Raw genomic sequence first — 14,527 nt, 5'->3', positions numbered from 1 at the left:
TGACAGAGCAAAAATAGGTTTTTAGAAATGTTTGCAAATAAAAAACTTAAATATGACATTTACGTAAGTATTCAGACCCGGAGGTGAACCTTCTCCCCAGTCTGAGCTGTTGAGCTCTCTGGAGCAGGTTTTCATCAAGGATCTCTCTGTACTTTGCTCTGTTCATCTTTGCCTCAATCCTGACTGGTCTCRCAGTCTCTGCCGCTGAAAAACATCCCCACAGCATGATACTGCCACCACCATGCTTCCCCGTAGGGATGGTGCCAGGTTTCCTCCAGATGTAACGCTTGGCATTCAAGCGAAAGTGTTCAATCTTGTTTTCATCAGACCAGAGAATCTTATTTCTCATGCTGTGACAGTCTTTAGGTGCCTTTTGGCAAACTCCAAGCGGGCTGTCATGTGCCTTTTACTGAGGAGTGGCTTCCGTCTGCCACTCTACCATAAAGGCCTGTTTGGTGGACTGCTGCAGAGGTGGTTGCCCTTCTGGAAGTTTCTCCCATCTCCACAGAGGAACTCTAGAGCTCTGTCAGAGTGACCATTGGGTTCTTGGTCACCTCCCTGATCAAGGCCCTTCTCCCCTGATTGCTCAGTTTGGCCAGGCGGCCAGCTCTATAAAGAGCCTTGGTGATTCAAAACTTCTTCCATTTAAAAATTATGGAGGCCACAGTGTTCTTGGGGACCTTCAATGCTGCAGACATTTTTGGTACCCTTCCCTAGATCTGTGCCTCGACACAATCCTGTCTCGGAGCTCTACTGACAACTCCTTCGACCTCATGGCTTGGTTTTTGCTCTAATATGCACTGTCAACTGTGGGGCCTTATATAGACAGGTGTGTGCCTTTCTAAATCATGTCCAATCAATTAAATTTACCATGGGTGGACTCCAATCAAGTTGTAGAAAAATAATATGGCTGTAACGTAACAAAATGTGGAAAAAGTCAAGGGGTCTGAATACTTTCCGAAGGCACTAAGTATTAAAAGTAAAAGTAAAGTATAAATCACTTAAAATTACTTATATTAAGCAAACCAAACAAACAATGTTCTTGCTTTTTATTTATTTACAGATAGCCAGGGGCAATCTCCAACACTCAGACATAATTTACACATTATTTTTTATGTTTAGTGAGTCCACCAGATCAAAGGCAGTAGGGATGACCAGGGATGGTCTCTTGATAAGTGCGTGAATTTGACCATTGTTCTGTCAAAATGTAACGAGTACTTTTGGGTGTAACGAGTACTTTATAAAAATGTATGGAGTAAAAAGTACATTATTTTCTTTAGGATCTAGAAGCACAAGCATTTCGCTACACTCGCATTAACATCTGCTAACCATGTGTATGTGACAAATAAAATTTGATTTGATTTGATTTAGTGAAGTAGAAGTAAAAGTAGGCAAAAATGTAAACAGTAAAGGACAGATACCCCAAAAGTAAAAATACTTTAAAGTACTTTACACCACTGTTGAGAGGTGTACGTAGGTATAGGTGTTTTGAAGTGGAACAGCTTGTTTTGTGTACAAATGGTTGTTCTCTGATCAGTCAGTGATTATATGAACAACTTTTTTTGACAAAGTAATTTCTTATGAAAGTAGTGTGTATTATTACCTCCATTCAGGAGGTACATGGGAAATGGGTGTTATGTTTTATTGCCCACATTTTGCATCATCTCCAAATGATTTACTCTCTTTGTGTCAATGAAGAATTGCTTTATTGTTGTCACTTACAGTACCATAGTGGCAACATATTGAGAAAACCTTGATATGGGGTAGGTATTGTTTGAGTGTTTGTTGGTTCAAATAAATGAGACAGTGGTTGAATGATTATTCATTCATGGGCACTTCCTTGTCATATAAGCACTTATTTATAGGATAAATATATCAATTTTTCACAACTAGGCAATACAATTACACTCACTGATATGAGGGATGATGGTGCTATAAAAGTCGATATAAAGAGAACTGATAATAAGTGTGGGCCAATGCAGTATCATTGAAGCAAACTTTTCCTGAATAAAAAAATACTCTTGGAATTGAATAACATTATATTAAAATGCATTTTTTTCGGCAGGACTCTTTTGGAAAGACACAAGTTTGTCTGAAGTTTGTCCACTGAGAAGGAAACATGCCTTTAAACTACACCTCCCACAATCCCCTCCGCTTAGTCTGACGCGTCGATAGCGGAAGTTGTTCGGGTATCTCCGGTCGTCACTAGTTACCCCAGCCAGAAAGTCATAATTATGGCTAAACCCCGCCTATTTCTACAATTTCTCTTCTTAAAATCTGGTTTTAAACCTAACACTAACCGTAACCCCACTGCTAACCTTAACCTTAAATTACGACCAAAAAGCTTTTTATTAAATGTTTTATTAATATGTACGATATAGCCAATTTTGACTTTGTGACTGTGGTAGCTAACTAAAGTAATGACAAACGGGATCTCCATTTTAAAGTCAGAATCGCGTTTACGTTCATGAAGATCACTTTATAATGAAGTGAGTATAAGTGACCGATTATGTGCTGTACATTTTGTATCGACTGCACCTATTATATAGTTACTCGCGTTGGTGTAATGTTAATAGTGATCATGTGAAAAGATCTAGCTAACTAACTAGCCAGCCAGCCAGCCACTAACTTTACCTGGACATCAGTCAACATGGCTAACGTTGTCTTGCTAATAATTTGCTACTGTTACTAATGTTAACGTTATATAAATACACCATACTAACCATAATAGCTGCTAGCTAACTAGTCAGATGGTATGTAGTTACTCATGGGGTAAAAAAAAGCTTGGCCATGGATGGTCAAGAAAAGAGACAGGATCAGCAGAGAGATGATTCTGTATTCTATTGCATGTTAAACACAATTTTTTTGTCCATCTCTCCCTCCCACCCTGCAGTCCCCTGACCAAAGTGAAGCTGATCAATGAGCTGAATGAGAGAGAGGCCTCACTGGGGGTCAAGGAGACTGTGTCATGGCACTCGGAGTACAAGGACAGCGCCTGGATCTTCATCGGTAAGAGGCTGTGTCAGAGACACCTGTGGGATTGAGTAGAATTGATCCAAACCCTTGTATTACAAATCCACACCATACTAACAGCCAAGGTTGGTGTGTAGTGTACTGGCAGCTCACCATTTGGGGGCTGAAAATGAGTGGCTTGTTTATTCACAGTTAATGGCTTGCTCTCTAGTCTCTCACCACCAGAGTTATAAGCCTTTTTTTTTACCTTAGTGTTTCTGTTGTAACCTGCAGGTGGATTTCCTTATGAGCTGACAGAAGGTGACATCGTCTGTGTCTTCTCTCAGTGAGGCCCATACATATACCCTTTCCTCCCATCTCTCCACTCACTCACATTCCCCTTTCTCTCCCCCTGTTCTTTCTGTCTCTTGTTTATCCAATTGCATGTCTCTTTCCACCCTTATCTACCACTCTTCCCTCTGAACCTTCTTCCTTTTCATTCTGAATAAAAAATTCTGCATTAGGTTGAGTTATCCTGCTTAATGTGTGTCTGCAGGTATGGCGAGATAGCCAACATCAACCTGGTGCGTGATAAGAAGACTGGTAAATCCAAAGGCTTCTGCTTCATCTGCTACGAGGACCAAAGGAGCACAATCCTGGCTGTGGACAACTTAAACGGGATCAAGGTAATGAACAGTAATCACTCCCAGCTGAAAGAGAACAAGAGAGAAATACATTTTATGAGACCAAACCAGTAAACATGCATAAATGAAGGTTAGATGTTCCAAACACTTTTACTGGCAAAATACTTGTAAATTACTGTACCTCATTACATTGTGTTATGATCTGTCTCTCTCTTGACATCTAGATAAAGGGGCGGACCATCCGAGTGGACCACGTGCTGAACTACCGCCCTCCCAAAGACAATGAGGACATGGACGATATCACCAAGCGCCTGAGGGAGGAGGGCTGTGCCCCTAAACTACCCGACCATTCATCCTCTGAGTCCGAAGAAGAGGAACAGTATGCTGTACCAGTGAAGAAGCCCAAGAAAGGTGAGGAGGGGATACTACTGGAGGCTTAGATGGTACATGTCTGCTGCTTGTCATTCCCAGAGCCGTTTTGACTTTAATTGTAAGGCAAGGACACTGAGTACAGCCAAGTAGTGAAGGATAACTTGGCTGTCAGTGTCTCAAATAGGCGTCTGTCATGTTCATATCATCTCCTCTTACCTGACCTCACTCTGTCTTTTCTTTCATTTCCAACCCAGACAAGAAAGAGAAGAAGAAAAATAAAAAGGAGAAAAAGGAGAAGAAGGCTCTAAAGGAGGAGAGGGAGCAGAGGGAGAGGCTGGCCCAGACTCCCCCTGGGCCTGCCCCGACAGTGAGGATGAAGCAGGAGAAAGAGGACCTGGGTTATGACAAGTACAGCCAGCGGGGGGCGGCAGAGGAGCGGCTGAGGTCCAGGGGAGAGAGACCAGGGCCTGGGGCAGAACCACGGAACCCCCGAGACACACACAGGCAGGAGGACGGAGGGTTACGAAATCGCCATGGAGACCAACAGAACAGAGAGAGGGATAGGTCCAGGGAGGATGAGAAGAGGAGACATGAGATGGGGGAGAGGAGAGATGGAGGACTGCAGTTGGAGAGCAAGAGGACAGGCAGGGAGGAGGGAGAAAGAACTAGGGAGAGAGAAAGAGAGAGGGACAATGATAGAAATAGGGAGAGCGAGAAAGACAGGGACAGTGATAGAAATAGGGACAGGGAGCGAGAGAAAGACAGGGACAGTGATAGAAATAGGGACAGGGAGCGAGAGAAAGACCGGGATAGTGATAGAAATAGGGACAGTGATAGGAATAGAGAGAGAGACCAGTCCAGTAAGCACAGAGAAGAACACAGTCGGGAGAGAGACTACAGGAGAAAGTAACAGGAAATACATGCCATGAGAAGATGTCCTATACTGTTTCCACGACAATAGCTTAGTCAACATCAGCAGCAGAGTAAATGGGAACTGGATTTCCAATGGATTGCCACCTTTAAACTGCTGTACACTGTTTAATTTGACTTAATGATTTACTGTTGTAAATAAAAATGACAATTGCTTTTGTAGAGAAGACTTGAGATTTGCTTTCAAACAAGAGTGAGACAGATGCCATATAAATAACATTTTTATTTTTGTAATTAGATTTCAAGTGATAGACACCTAACGCAAGATCGGGGCTTCAAAAATATAGGTAATTTTGGGTGAAAAGAAAGAGAGAAATAGCCTCCAAAGAKATAACATTGACTGTCCAAAACAACATTACACAACTTATAATTCAGTGAAGAACCAACAAAATTAGAAAATGAATAATTCCTAATCAAACAAAGAGTATTTACATGGTATCACTAGCCCATACCTGCTTTACAGGATTTTAACTGTAATTCATCCGTATCACTGAACGTCACGCTAAATTATGTTTAAAAGCCACATCAACATAGTTAATCACCTAGCGAGAGAGAACAAAGCATTGCTACAGAAATATATTCCATGAATAAATTAACTTTGTGTCAAAACATGAAAGGGGAAAAAGAGGTAAAGCATATTGTGCCTGTGATCATCAGCCATTAAATAAACAATTTAATTCCAACCAAGAGGTTAAGCGTGTGAAGGAGCCTGTCGATCGTTGGCATTTGAAACACAGTACATGTAATCAGCTCTTTTAATCTCATCACACAAGGGTTCCAATGAAAATACCAAACTGGGGTACAGAGACTGAGGACGAGCCACCATTTTGTCCTTAGTAGACAGATATGAGTTAATCTCCCTCTCTCTGGGTTAACCATTCCTTATCCTCTCTAAACTCTCCCAGTGGGGGGCCAGGCAACAGACAGGCCACACTCACTTAATCACTGGGATTTTAGTCACCATCGTTGTCTGGCTGCATGAATAGATCCTCAATGCTATGCTATCCTCTAGTCCAGTTGATGCTATCTGTTAGTTGCCTAGGTGGTGATGTACTAGACAGTTTTTATGAATTCCATGTCTGCGCTTCGCTGGTCAGACTGGGCTAGAGGTCAGAGATCAATTTCTGCTATGACCTGGGCCCCAGATGAGCAGACACTTAGCCAGACTGGGAAGAAAAGGAGAGGAGAGCATTGCGGTGTCCCAAATATATATTTTTTTAGTTAGGGACATAATTGCAATTGAAAGGGGAGTTTTGGAGCGTGGAAGTTGGTGCAATTTAGCACTATGTGATGCAATATAGTTGAATATCATGCAAGCATCATATTTAACTGGGTTTTGACCAATTCTCTGTTGAGAGATAATAATAATAAAGTTCAGGGAGACAACCCAGATATTGACCTTCTGTCTTGGTTTATAAACTCCTCCACACTATATAGCCTCAAAGGTTTCCTACTGTATAGGAATACATCACACAAGCAGAACAAATATTTTGCCATTACAATTAACAACACTGATAGTATCAACCCCCATCATTTCCTGTTTACAAAAAACAAAGAAATACAGAAAATAAGCTCTGATCATAAACTGTAATRATCACATTTCAATCCACAATCTGACACATGATGCAGTCCATCCAGAGTTGAAAAGAAGTTGTCAAGAGTATCTATCACAAATAAGAAATTGTTATAGAATCCTCACAGGATCTGGCAAGACTCGGGAAGAGAGAAGTATTGGGCCTGCTGTACAAAATATGTATTTGACATGTTTACTATGAATGTACTGAATCTAAAACACTTGGGTTGTATTTCCCTGAGGTATGTCAAGAACGTGTGTACTTTTCAGGGTTGTAGAATGATTATAATGGATTGACAGGTGGATGAAAATGCCTCTGAATGAGGTATGGTAGTAGGTGCCAGGTGCACTGGTTTGAGTGTGTCAACGCTGCTGGGTTTTTCACACTCAACAATTTCTTGCGTGCATAAATAATGGTCCACCACCCAAAGGACATCCAGCCAATTTGACACAACTGTGGGAAACATTAGAGTCAACATGGGCCAGCATCCCTGTGGAACGCTTGACACCTTATAGAGCCCATACCCCGACAAATTGAGTCTGTTCTGAGGGCAAAAGGAGTGTACAATAATAGGAATATTGTACACTCAGTGTACAGTGGATATCATAAGTATTCCACCACCTTGGATGTCTTCACATTTTATTGCTTTAGTGGGATTAAAATGGATTTGTAATATTTTGTCAACAGATCGTTGACAAAATATTACAAACTCTCCATATTACAACAACATACTCTGAAATGCGTAAGTGAGATTTTTACTTTTTACATTTCTTAAAATGTAATGAAAAATAATATACAGTACCTTAATTAGATAAGTATTCACCCCGAGTCAATACATGCTAGAAACACTTTTGGGCAGTGATTACAGCTGTGAGTCTTCTTGGGTTAGTCTCTAAGAGCTCTTCACACTTGGATTGTGCAATATTTGCCCATTATTCTTTTAAAAAATGTTTCAAGCTCTGTCAAGGTGTTGGGGGTCATAGCTACACAGCAATTTTGAAATCTTGCCATATATTTTCAAGCAGATTTTAGTCCAAACTTTCACTTGGTCACTCAGGAACATTAACGGTCTTCTTGGTAAGCAACTTCAGTATAGATTTGGCCTTGTGTTGTAGTTTATTACCCTGCTGAAAGGTGCATTTGTCTCCCAGTGTCTTGTRGAAAGCAAACTGAAGACTGTTTTCCTCTAGGATCTATCCTGAAATATTCCAGTTTTTGCCAATGTCAAGCTTACCCATACCATGATGCTGCCACACTTGAAAATAAGGAGGCAGTTACTCAGTGATGTGTTGTGTTGGATTTGCCCCAAACATAAGGCTTTGCAATTAGGCCAAAAAGTGTATTCCTTTACCGTGTTTTCTCGCAGTATAACTTTAGTGCTTTGTTGCACACAGGATGCATGTTTTGGAATATTCTGTATATTTATAGCCTTCTTTTCACTTTGTCATTTAGGTCATTATTGTGGTGTAACTAGAATGTTGTTGATCCATCCTCAGTTGCTTTCTCCCATCACCCTCCCATTCTCCTGTAGCAGTTTTAAAATCACAAATGGCCTCATGGTGACATCCCTGAGCAGTTTATTTCCTGTCCTCCAGCTCAGTTCAGAACGACAACTGTTGTGTCTGGGTGGTTTAATACATCATCCACAGCATAATTATTCATTTGACCATGCTTAAAGAGATATTCAATGTTTGATTTGTTATTGTTACTCATCTACCAATCACTGCCCTTCTTTATGAGGCTTTTTATGAGGCTCTCTGGTCTTTGTAATTTAATCTGTGCTTGAAATTCAATACTTGACTGAGGAACCTTACAGATGTCATATGGACAGAGGAAGGTGTAGCCATTAAAAAATGTATGTCAAATCTATTATTTCACAGAGTGAGTCCATGTAATTTTTGTAATTTGTTAAGCCAAAATTTACTCCTGAACTAATTCAGGGGGTGAATACTTATGCAACGACTATATTTGAGTTATAAAATGTTTATTCATTTGTAGAATTATTTTCACTTCGACATTGAGTATTTCATGTAGTATAATGACAACAAAAAAATCACAATTACATCCATTTCAATCCCACTTTGTAAATACATCCAAGGGGGATTAATATTTATGACACCCACTGTAATGACAGCCTAGGTATTCATTAGCATTTCTAAGACTTGGTTTTCATATGACAGTACCTGCAAAGGATTTCTATATTTCTAACTGCCATCGTATGTTTAAAGTAGCTGTCCAGTGTTTCCAGATTTCTATTAAATATTTATATGATCTATAATTAATTACAATATGAATTAAATAATGTCCACCTTTTGGAAGGGAAACTATGTTAAAAATCAGGTTGTTTTCTGTGTTTGAATGATGTGGGGGTATTACCGGTCAATAAAAGTATTCATGACAAGTAAACTGCTGATTGGCCAGCTCAGCCAAYGAGACGTCTCGGCCAAAACACTGACATCCTCCTCTATGATATGCAGCTTCTCTATGATGAAATAGCAAGCATTTTTTAAACAGTCTGTTTCAGATATATGTTTTTTAAGTGGTTTTTTTCCTCAAATGTATGCTTTGGCCACAATTACAAGTATAGAACGAATCAACAACATTATTTGGCTATGAGTGAACAGATGAGCTTTTAAAAGTGAGATTTTTCCTGGACAGTTACTTTAAGTTAGATGATAGAATGCTTATGAATGTTGACAGATGTTTTTGTCAGGTAATGGTGATGTAGACCTAAAAGGTGTTTTCAATTTGCAAAGTGGAAACAAATGCACCATGAAATCCTGAAATCTCATTTTGTGGACAGTGTCTCTGCCTTAGTTTTCTTTTCACTGATTTGATCTCCTATTGCCCCATTAACAATACATTAATGAAATGCCAAACAGACAGTTTGTTTTTTATGACCATGTTTTCCTTTCTGCTTGCATTTTGTATTGATATTGATGTGTGTATTTTCTGTAAATCAGGGCTAATCTGTGAATGAGACATTGGTCTCAGTATGACTCCCTGATTAAATAAAGGTAAAAATAAATAAAAAGAAGACTGCAGTCCGATGACTCACGGCAACTGATCATGATAACTGACGCAGCATGAAAGGCTTAAAGTCCATCTTAGGAAAATATGATCGTCACAGTTAGCATTTTTTGCTGACATTACAGATAAACCATAGTGATTGCAGAGCTGTGCTGCCCAAAGGACTGTGTTGGCAGAAATGTCTGTCCAGGCAGTGGGTAAAACAGGGACACTGACCACTAGAGCAGAATGTCAGGAAGTTTCAACAGCTCAAAATAACCTCAAAACCTCTGTACAACAGTTGAGTAACCGTGAACACATAAATAGCGCTCAAATTAACAGAATATCCTCATACATCTTTTAGAAAATATGGTCATTTACATATTTCAAACATTTTTAAGAAAGACGAGAGCAGTGGAGCAGAGGTGATTGGCAGAGGGTGTTTCTGGGTATACTGCAGGGGTTTGTGGGCAAGTAGTGGGGATCCCTCCCTCCATGCAGGACATCAGGAGAGCGAGCAGGAGAGGACTGTTGGATTACAGACATATCCGTGGTCGACGTCATTAGAGGTATTTCATGGAAAGGTGGGTACTTGTTCGGTTACTATGATGCCAGGTGAGGGCGAAGGTACATGGCTAGACTACTATGGGATGCCCATTTTTACCCACTTTGTCACAGGATTTTGCCCCGAAGTCCACTCAAACCGAGAGTCTGTTCAAGACACTAAGGGTTGGTCTGAGTCAGTCTGAGTTAGTCCTCAGAGATGCCCTCCCAACGCAGGGCATGCTAGTTAGGATACGTACAAAAGTAAGGCTGTGGTGGGTTGACTGACACAAGAGGAAAACTACCCCCATAATACAGTATATCAGAGCATAAAATAACTGAAGGTAAACCAGGATCAACGATTAAGAGAATTGTTACACATAGGAACAAATAAGAAAATGTGTGTATTTACAAATGCGTGCCTCCTCCATACTGTTCTCTGTTGGTAAGGAGTGTATTCAGAGAAAAACACAGCATATATAATCCCAACCGTGGTGGTACTGTAGTACTTTCTCCAGAACCTTCTCAGTGCTTTACAAACTTTGACAATAACCTAATCTTCAGGCAAACATTGAAGTATTCACAAACGCACACACAATAAAATGTGACTTGACTTGTGTCATGAAGTGAACATAATGCTATCTAAAATATGACACCTCGAGACCTTGGGACTATCTGCGCAAAGCAGTTCTGAGATATTGAGCATAAAAGTTCACACATCTCAGAACTGTTTTGTAGTGAATTATTCTTTCTTAATTAACATTCATCACATTTGTTAAAGCGAAAGTTCCCCAAAATGGCAAATACACTATATCCTACAGAGAACTAGTAACATTGTTAAAGCTTAGCTCTGGATGAGTAAACTGATAATGTTCTGGTCTCTGACACAAGGTCAGTAAACTACTTGCTATTAAATCAATAAAATCTGGTAAGTTTGTAATTTCAGTGAAATACCCCTTCCATGGAGGTTTTCGTATTGATATAAGACAAAAACAGTAATGCCTCTCCTAAGTGCCTAAAATATGCTCTACTGCACCTGTATTTATTAGTTTTTACCTTAAATTATGTCCATTGTTCTGAAAAAGTGGTGAGAAAAAAAATCGAATTGAAAAAGAAGACCAGAACCTATGATATAATAATCAAGAACTTGGGACTAGAAGGTTCTATCTGCAAAATATATTGTTTTTAGATGGAGTATTTTTCAAGTCCCAGATCTCAGAACTGTTTTGTGATGTCTTACTCTTTTATGACTCAATAAGTATATCACCTTACATGCAATTCTTTTTGATTGACAACCCAGCATTGTGATTGGATCGCAGATAGAACCTTAAAGTTAAAAAGGTGTTTGCGCAAATAGAACTTACAATTTATTCTTTTTTTTTTCATTACAAACTGGACCTCTCACATGTAAAGGACCACCAAAAGAGTAACTATCTGAATAACTCATTTTTGACCAAAATGTAAGATAGAATCTTACAGTCCCAAGGTCCGGTCTTTCATTCAGGGATTTAAATGAAAAATGACCATACAAAAAAGGCGTGGGACTTCATTGTTAGCAAACAAGCTAACCTTCAATCAGTCAGGGTATAAACAACAGAACTTGTGACTTTGGAGAAGTACCGTAACATGCTTTTGTTGTTTGAGAATGTAAATATTCAACTTAAGTTTGTTTTACTTTTGTTGTTTGTATTGTCATACAGAATCCATGTGAATAACTAGGCACTAGGGTTTTACCAAACAGTGGTTATGACAGGTTTCATACCATCATTATGATGGCATTATGTAACCTTTATGATACGTTATGATGAGCGCCTATGACCAAAACATCTAATCTTTCTTTATTCTACATGCTGGACAGATATGCTTACAATCAGGATCAATCGCCTGAGTGTACAAAACATTAGGAACACCTGCTCTTTCCATGACAGACTGACCAGGTGAAATCTGATGATCCATTATTGATGTTACCTGTTAAATCCACTTCAAATCAGTGTAGATGAAGGGGAGATGGGTTAGCGAATGATTTTTAAGTCTTGAGACAATTGAGATAAGGATTGTGTATATGTATGCCATTCCAAGGATGAATGGTCAAGACAAAATACTTAAGTGTCTTTGAACAGGGTTTGGTAGTAGGTGCCAGGCGCACCGGTCTGAGTGTGTCAAGAACTGCAACACCGCTGGGGTTTTCATGCTTAACAGTTTCCCTTCTGCATCAAATGCATGGTCCACCATCCAAAGGACATCCAGCCAACTTGACAACTGTGGGAAGTATTGGAGTCAACATCGGCCAGCATCCATGTGGAATACTTTCGACACCTTGTAGAGTCCATGCCGCAACAAATTGAGGCTGTTCGGAGAGCAAAAGGGAGYGCAACTCAATACTAGGAAGGTGTTCCTAATGTTTCGTACACTCAGTGTATATTATACACACAACCTCTCAGTTACAGTGTCACCATCTTCATTTCATAGACACTCTGGACATAACATAGGCTTGTTTTAATAAGCATGACATACTTATGGAAATGGTTGCGTTTTGCAGCTTACTGTTTTGAACAGTAAGGAGTTGGTTAGTAGTCTGTGTAATCCTTTAGCAGAGCATGAGCAACCCCACAGCTCACACTAACCCAGACTGGGAGGCAGCGCATTGGTCACCATCAGGCCCTGACTCTGCCCACATGCGTCTCTGAAGCCCCGATTTGTCCACTGTCCAATTTACTGAAACTTGATTCGCTGTGAGGATTAGAAAGCTGCATCTGCAGGGGCCACTGGCTGTTGAAGTGGAGCTTCTCTGAATCTGCAGGGTGGAAGCAGATTGACGGACCGCCCCTTCTTACCCTGGGCAGTGCCCTCCTTGCCTGGCACCGGTTGGCTGGGCAGAAGAGGTGGTGGGGGTGAGCGGAGTRGGAGCAGTTGAGGGATGTGGGGTCCTGGGAGCAAGGCAAACTCACCTGGGCACAGGTAGGGAATCAATCATTACAAGCCCACCACATGTAAGCTACTGTACACTGTCTCCAGCACACACAATGAGAGAACAGGCACACACCTTGAAACTACGCTACAGGCCAGTTTCCATTCAAGCATTATGGGGAGCCAACAAGCCTCAAGCAGCAACACACACACACATATATCCTCTCGATCTCCTACCCGTCCTCTCACACACAAAACCTCTACTGCATCACACAGCAGTCAGTAACTGTACACTGGTTTGTGTGTAACTTCTACGCACGGGTGTGTGTGTTTCCAATCTGAGCAGCTCAGCACATGGAGATGGTGACGTTGATCCCCAGGTTGCCGTTGTCAGCAAACAGGTGCGCGATGGACGTGTCAAACACCAAACAGTCGCTGTTCATGATGGCAGCTGCCACGCCGTCGTGGATGGAGCGGGGCGTGGCCTCCCAGGTGAGGCGCCGCCGGTTCCCGTTGAGCTCCAGGCGGTAGGCGAAGTTCTCGGCCTGCTTCCTTGTTCCGATGAGCAGCACCACGGCGAAGAACTGCTGGTGGCCCTCGTACTTCTCCTGCTTCTCCAGGACCAGCATGAAGTGGTGGCCGAAGCAGGACTGCATCATGACCCAGTCCACAGCCCCCGGCAGGTTGATGTCTGTGGCCAGGAAGACGATGTCCTCTCCCTGCAGGGTGGTGATGGACTTGTGGGCGTGCATCAGGTGGGGCATGACGGCCTCCAGGGAGCCCTGCCACTTACAAGAAGCTCCGGGGCACGGGCATGTGTAGGGACGGAACTCACACACTTCCTCGTGTTCAGGCTTCTCACTGTGGTGGAGGGACAACAGGCAGCCAGCTGATGCGTACTGGAGGGGGGAGAGCGAGAGAGAGAATGACAATCGTTTACAATTTGGTTTTAGGTAGGTTGATTGATAACCTATTCTTGTTTATGACAATAAGCTTGAAGTGGAGTTGAATGAGCCAAAGATGGGAGAGGAAAGATGGAATGGGAGAGGGAAAATAAAAGAGATGACAAAAGGAGATGGGGGGAAAAGAGGAAATGAAGGAATGATGTTGGTGGAGAGGGAACGCAAGAGGAACAAATTGAGAGAAAAAAAATGTGGGGGAGGAGAGAGAAAAGAGAGGCAGGGAAAGAGTGCAAGAGAGAGGGAACAAAGACATGGAGGAGGGAGGGGGTGTGAGGGAGAGCATGTGAAGAGTAGTAGATAAAATGAGGAGGGTAGGGAGTGGGGGGAGGAGAAGAACATGATCAAGATAAATGTTCATCAAAAGACCCATGAGATTATAATATCACCAATTACCATTCACGAGACATTACTGTCCAACCAATGTCATGCATAGAAAACTAAGGCTACACAGATGAGGGAGACAAGGTTGAGTGTAAATGCCAGCTGTGAAAGTGTCAGGGTACGAGAGTGTGATGTGTACGTGTGTGGTGTGCGTGTTTGACGACGAAGCGGCTGCCTATAGATGTTTATGTGTGCATGCTTATGAGCTGGTGTGAGGCATGCATGCTCTTTAAAGGAGGAGAGGCTCAGGTCA

General features: G+C 41.4%; 2 protein-coding genes across 4 annotated transcripts in view; one reads left to right on the top strand and one right to left on the bottom strand.

Annotated features, from left to right (window-relative positions):
• The first annotated feature begins 2,256 nt into the window (after positions 1-2,256).
• On the top strand, positions 2,257-5,065 carry LOC111981920 (RNA-binding motif protein, X-linked 2). The gene is made up of 6 exons (XM_024013411.3): positions 2,257-2,489; positions 2,894-3,009; positions 3,247-3,298; positions 3,509-3,638; positions 3,821-4,007; positions 4,223-5,065. Exons 1-6 carry the CDS (start codon positions 2,485-2,487, stop codon positions 4,876-4,878), a joined length of 1,146 nt encoding a protein of 381 aa, XP_023869179.1. The 5' UTR covers positions 2,257-2,484; the 3' UTR covers positions 4,879-5,065.
• A 36-nt stretch (positions 5,066-5,101) lies between these two features.
• LOC111981921 (E3 ubiquitin-protein ligase Siah2) overlaps positions 5,102-14,527 on the bottom strand; it is a 33,936-nt gene continuing 24,510 nt past the window's right edge. For 2 of the 3 annotated variants that reach the window (XM_070449427.1, XM_024013413.2), the window contains exon 2: positions 5,102-13,830. In XM_070449427.1, coding sequence (XP_070305528.1) covers positions 13,279-13,830 — 552 coding nt within the window. In that variant the 3' untranslated portion in view covers positions 5,102-13,278. The remainder of the gene's footprint in view (positions 13,831-14,527) is intronic. The other variant, XM_024013412.2, reaches the window with a different exon arrangement.

Source organism: Salvelinus sp. IW2-2015, linkage group LG20, assembly GCF_002910315.2.
Source record: "Salvelinus sp. IW2-2015 linkage group LG20, ASM291031v2, whole genome shotgun sequence".
Taxonomy (NCBI): Eukaryota; Metazoa; Chordata; class Actinopteri; order Salmoniformes; family Salmonidae; genus Salvelinus; species Salvelinus sp. IW2-2015.
The sequence above is the reverse complement of the archived record's forward strand: the minus strand, read 5'-3'. Positions and strand labels throughout refer to the sequence as shown.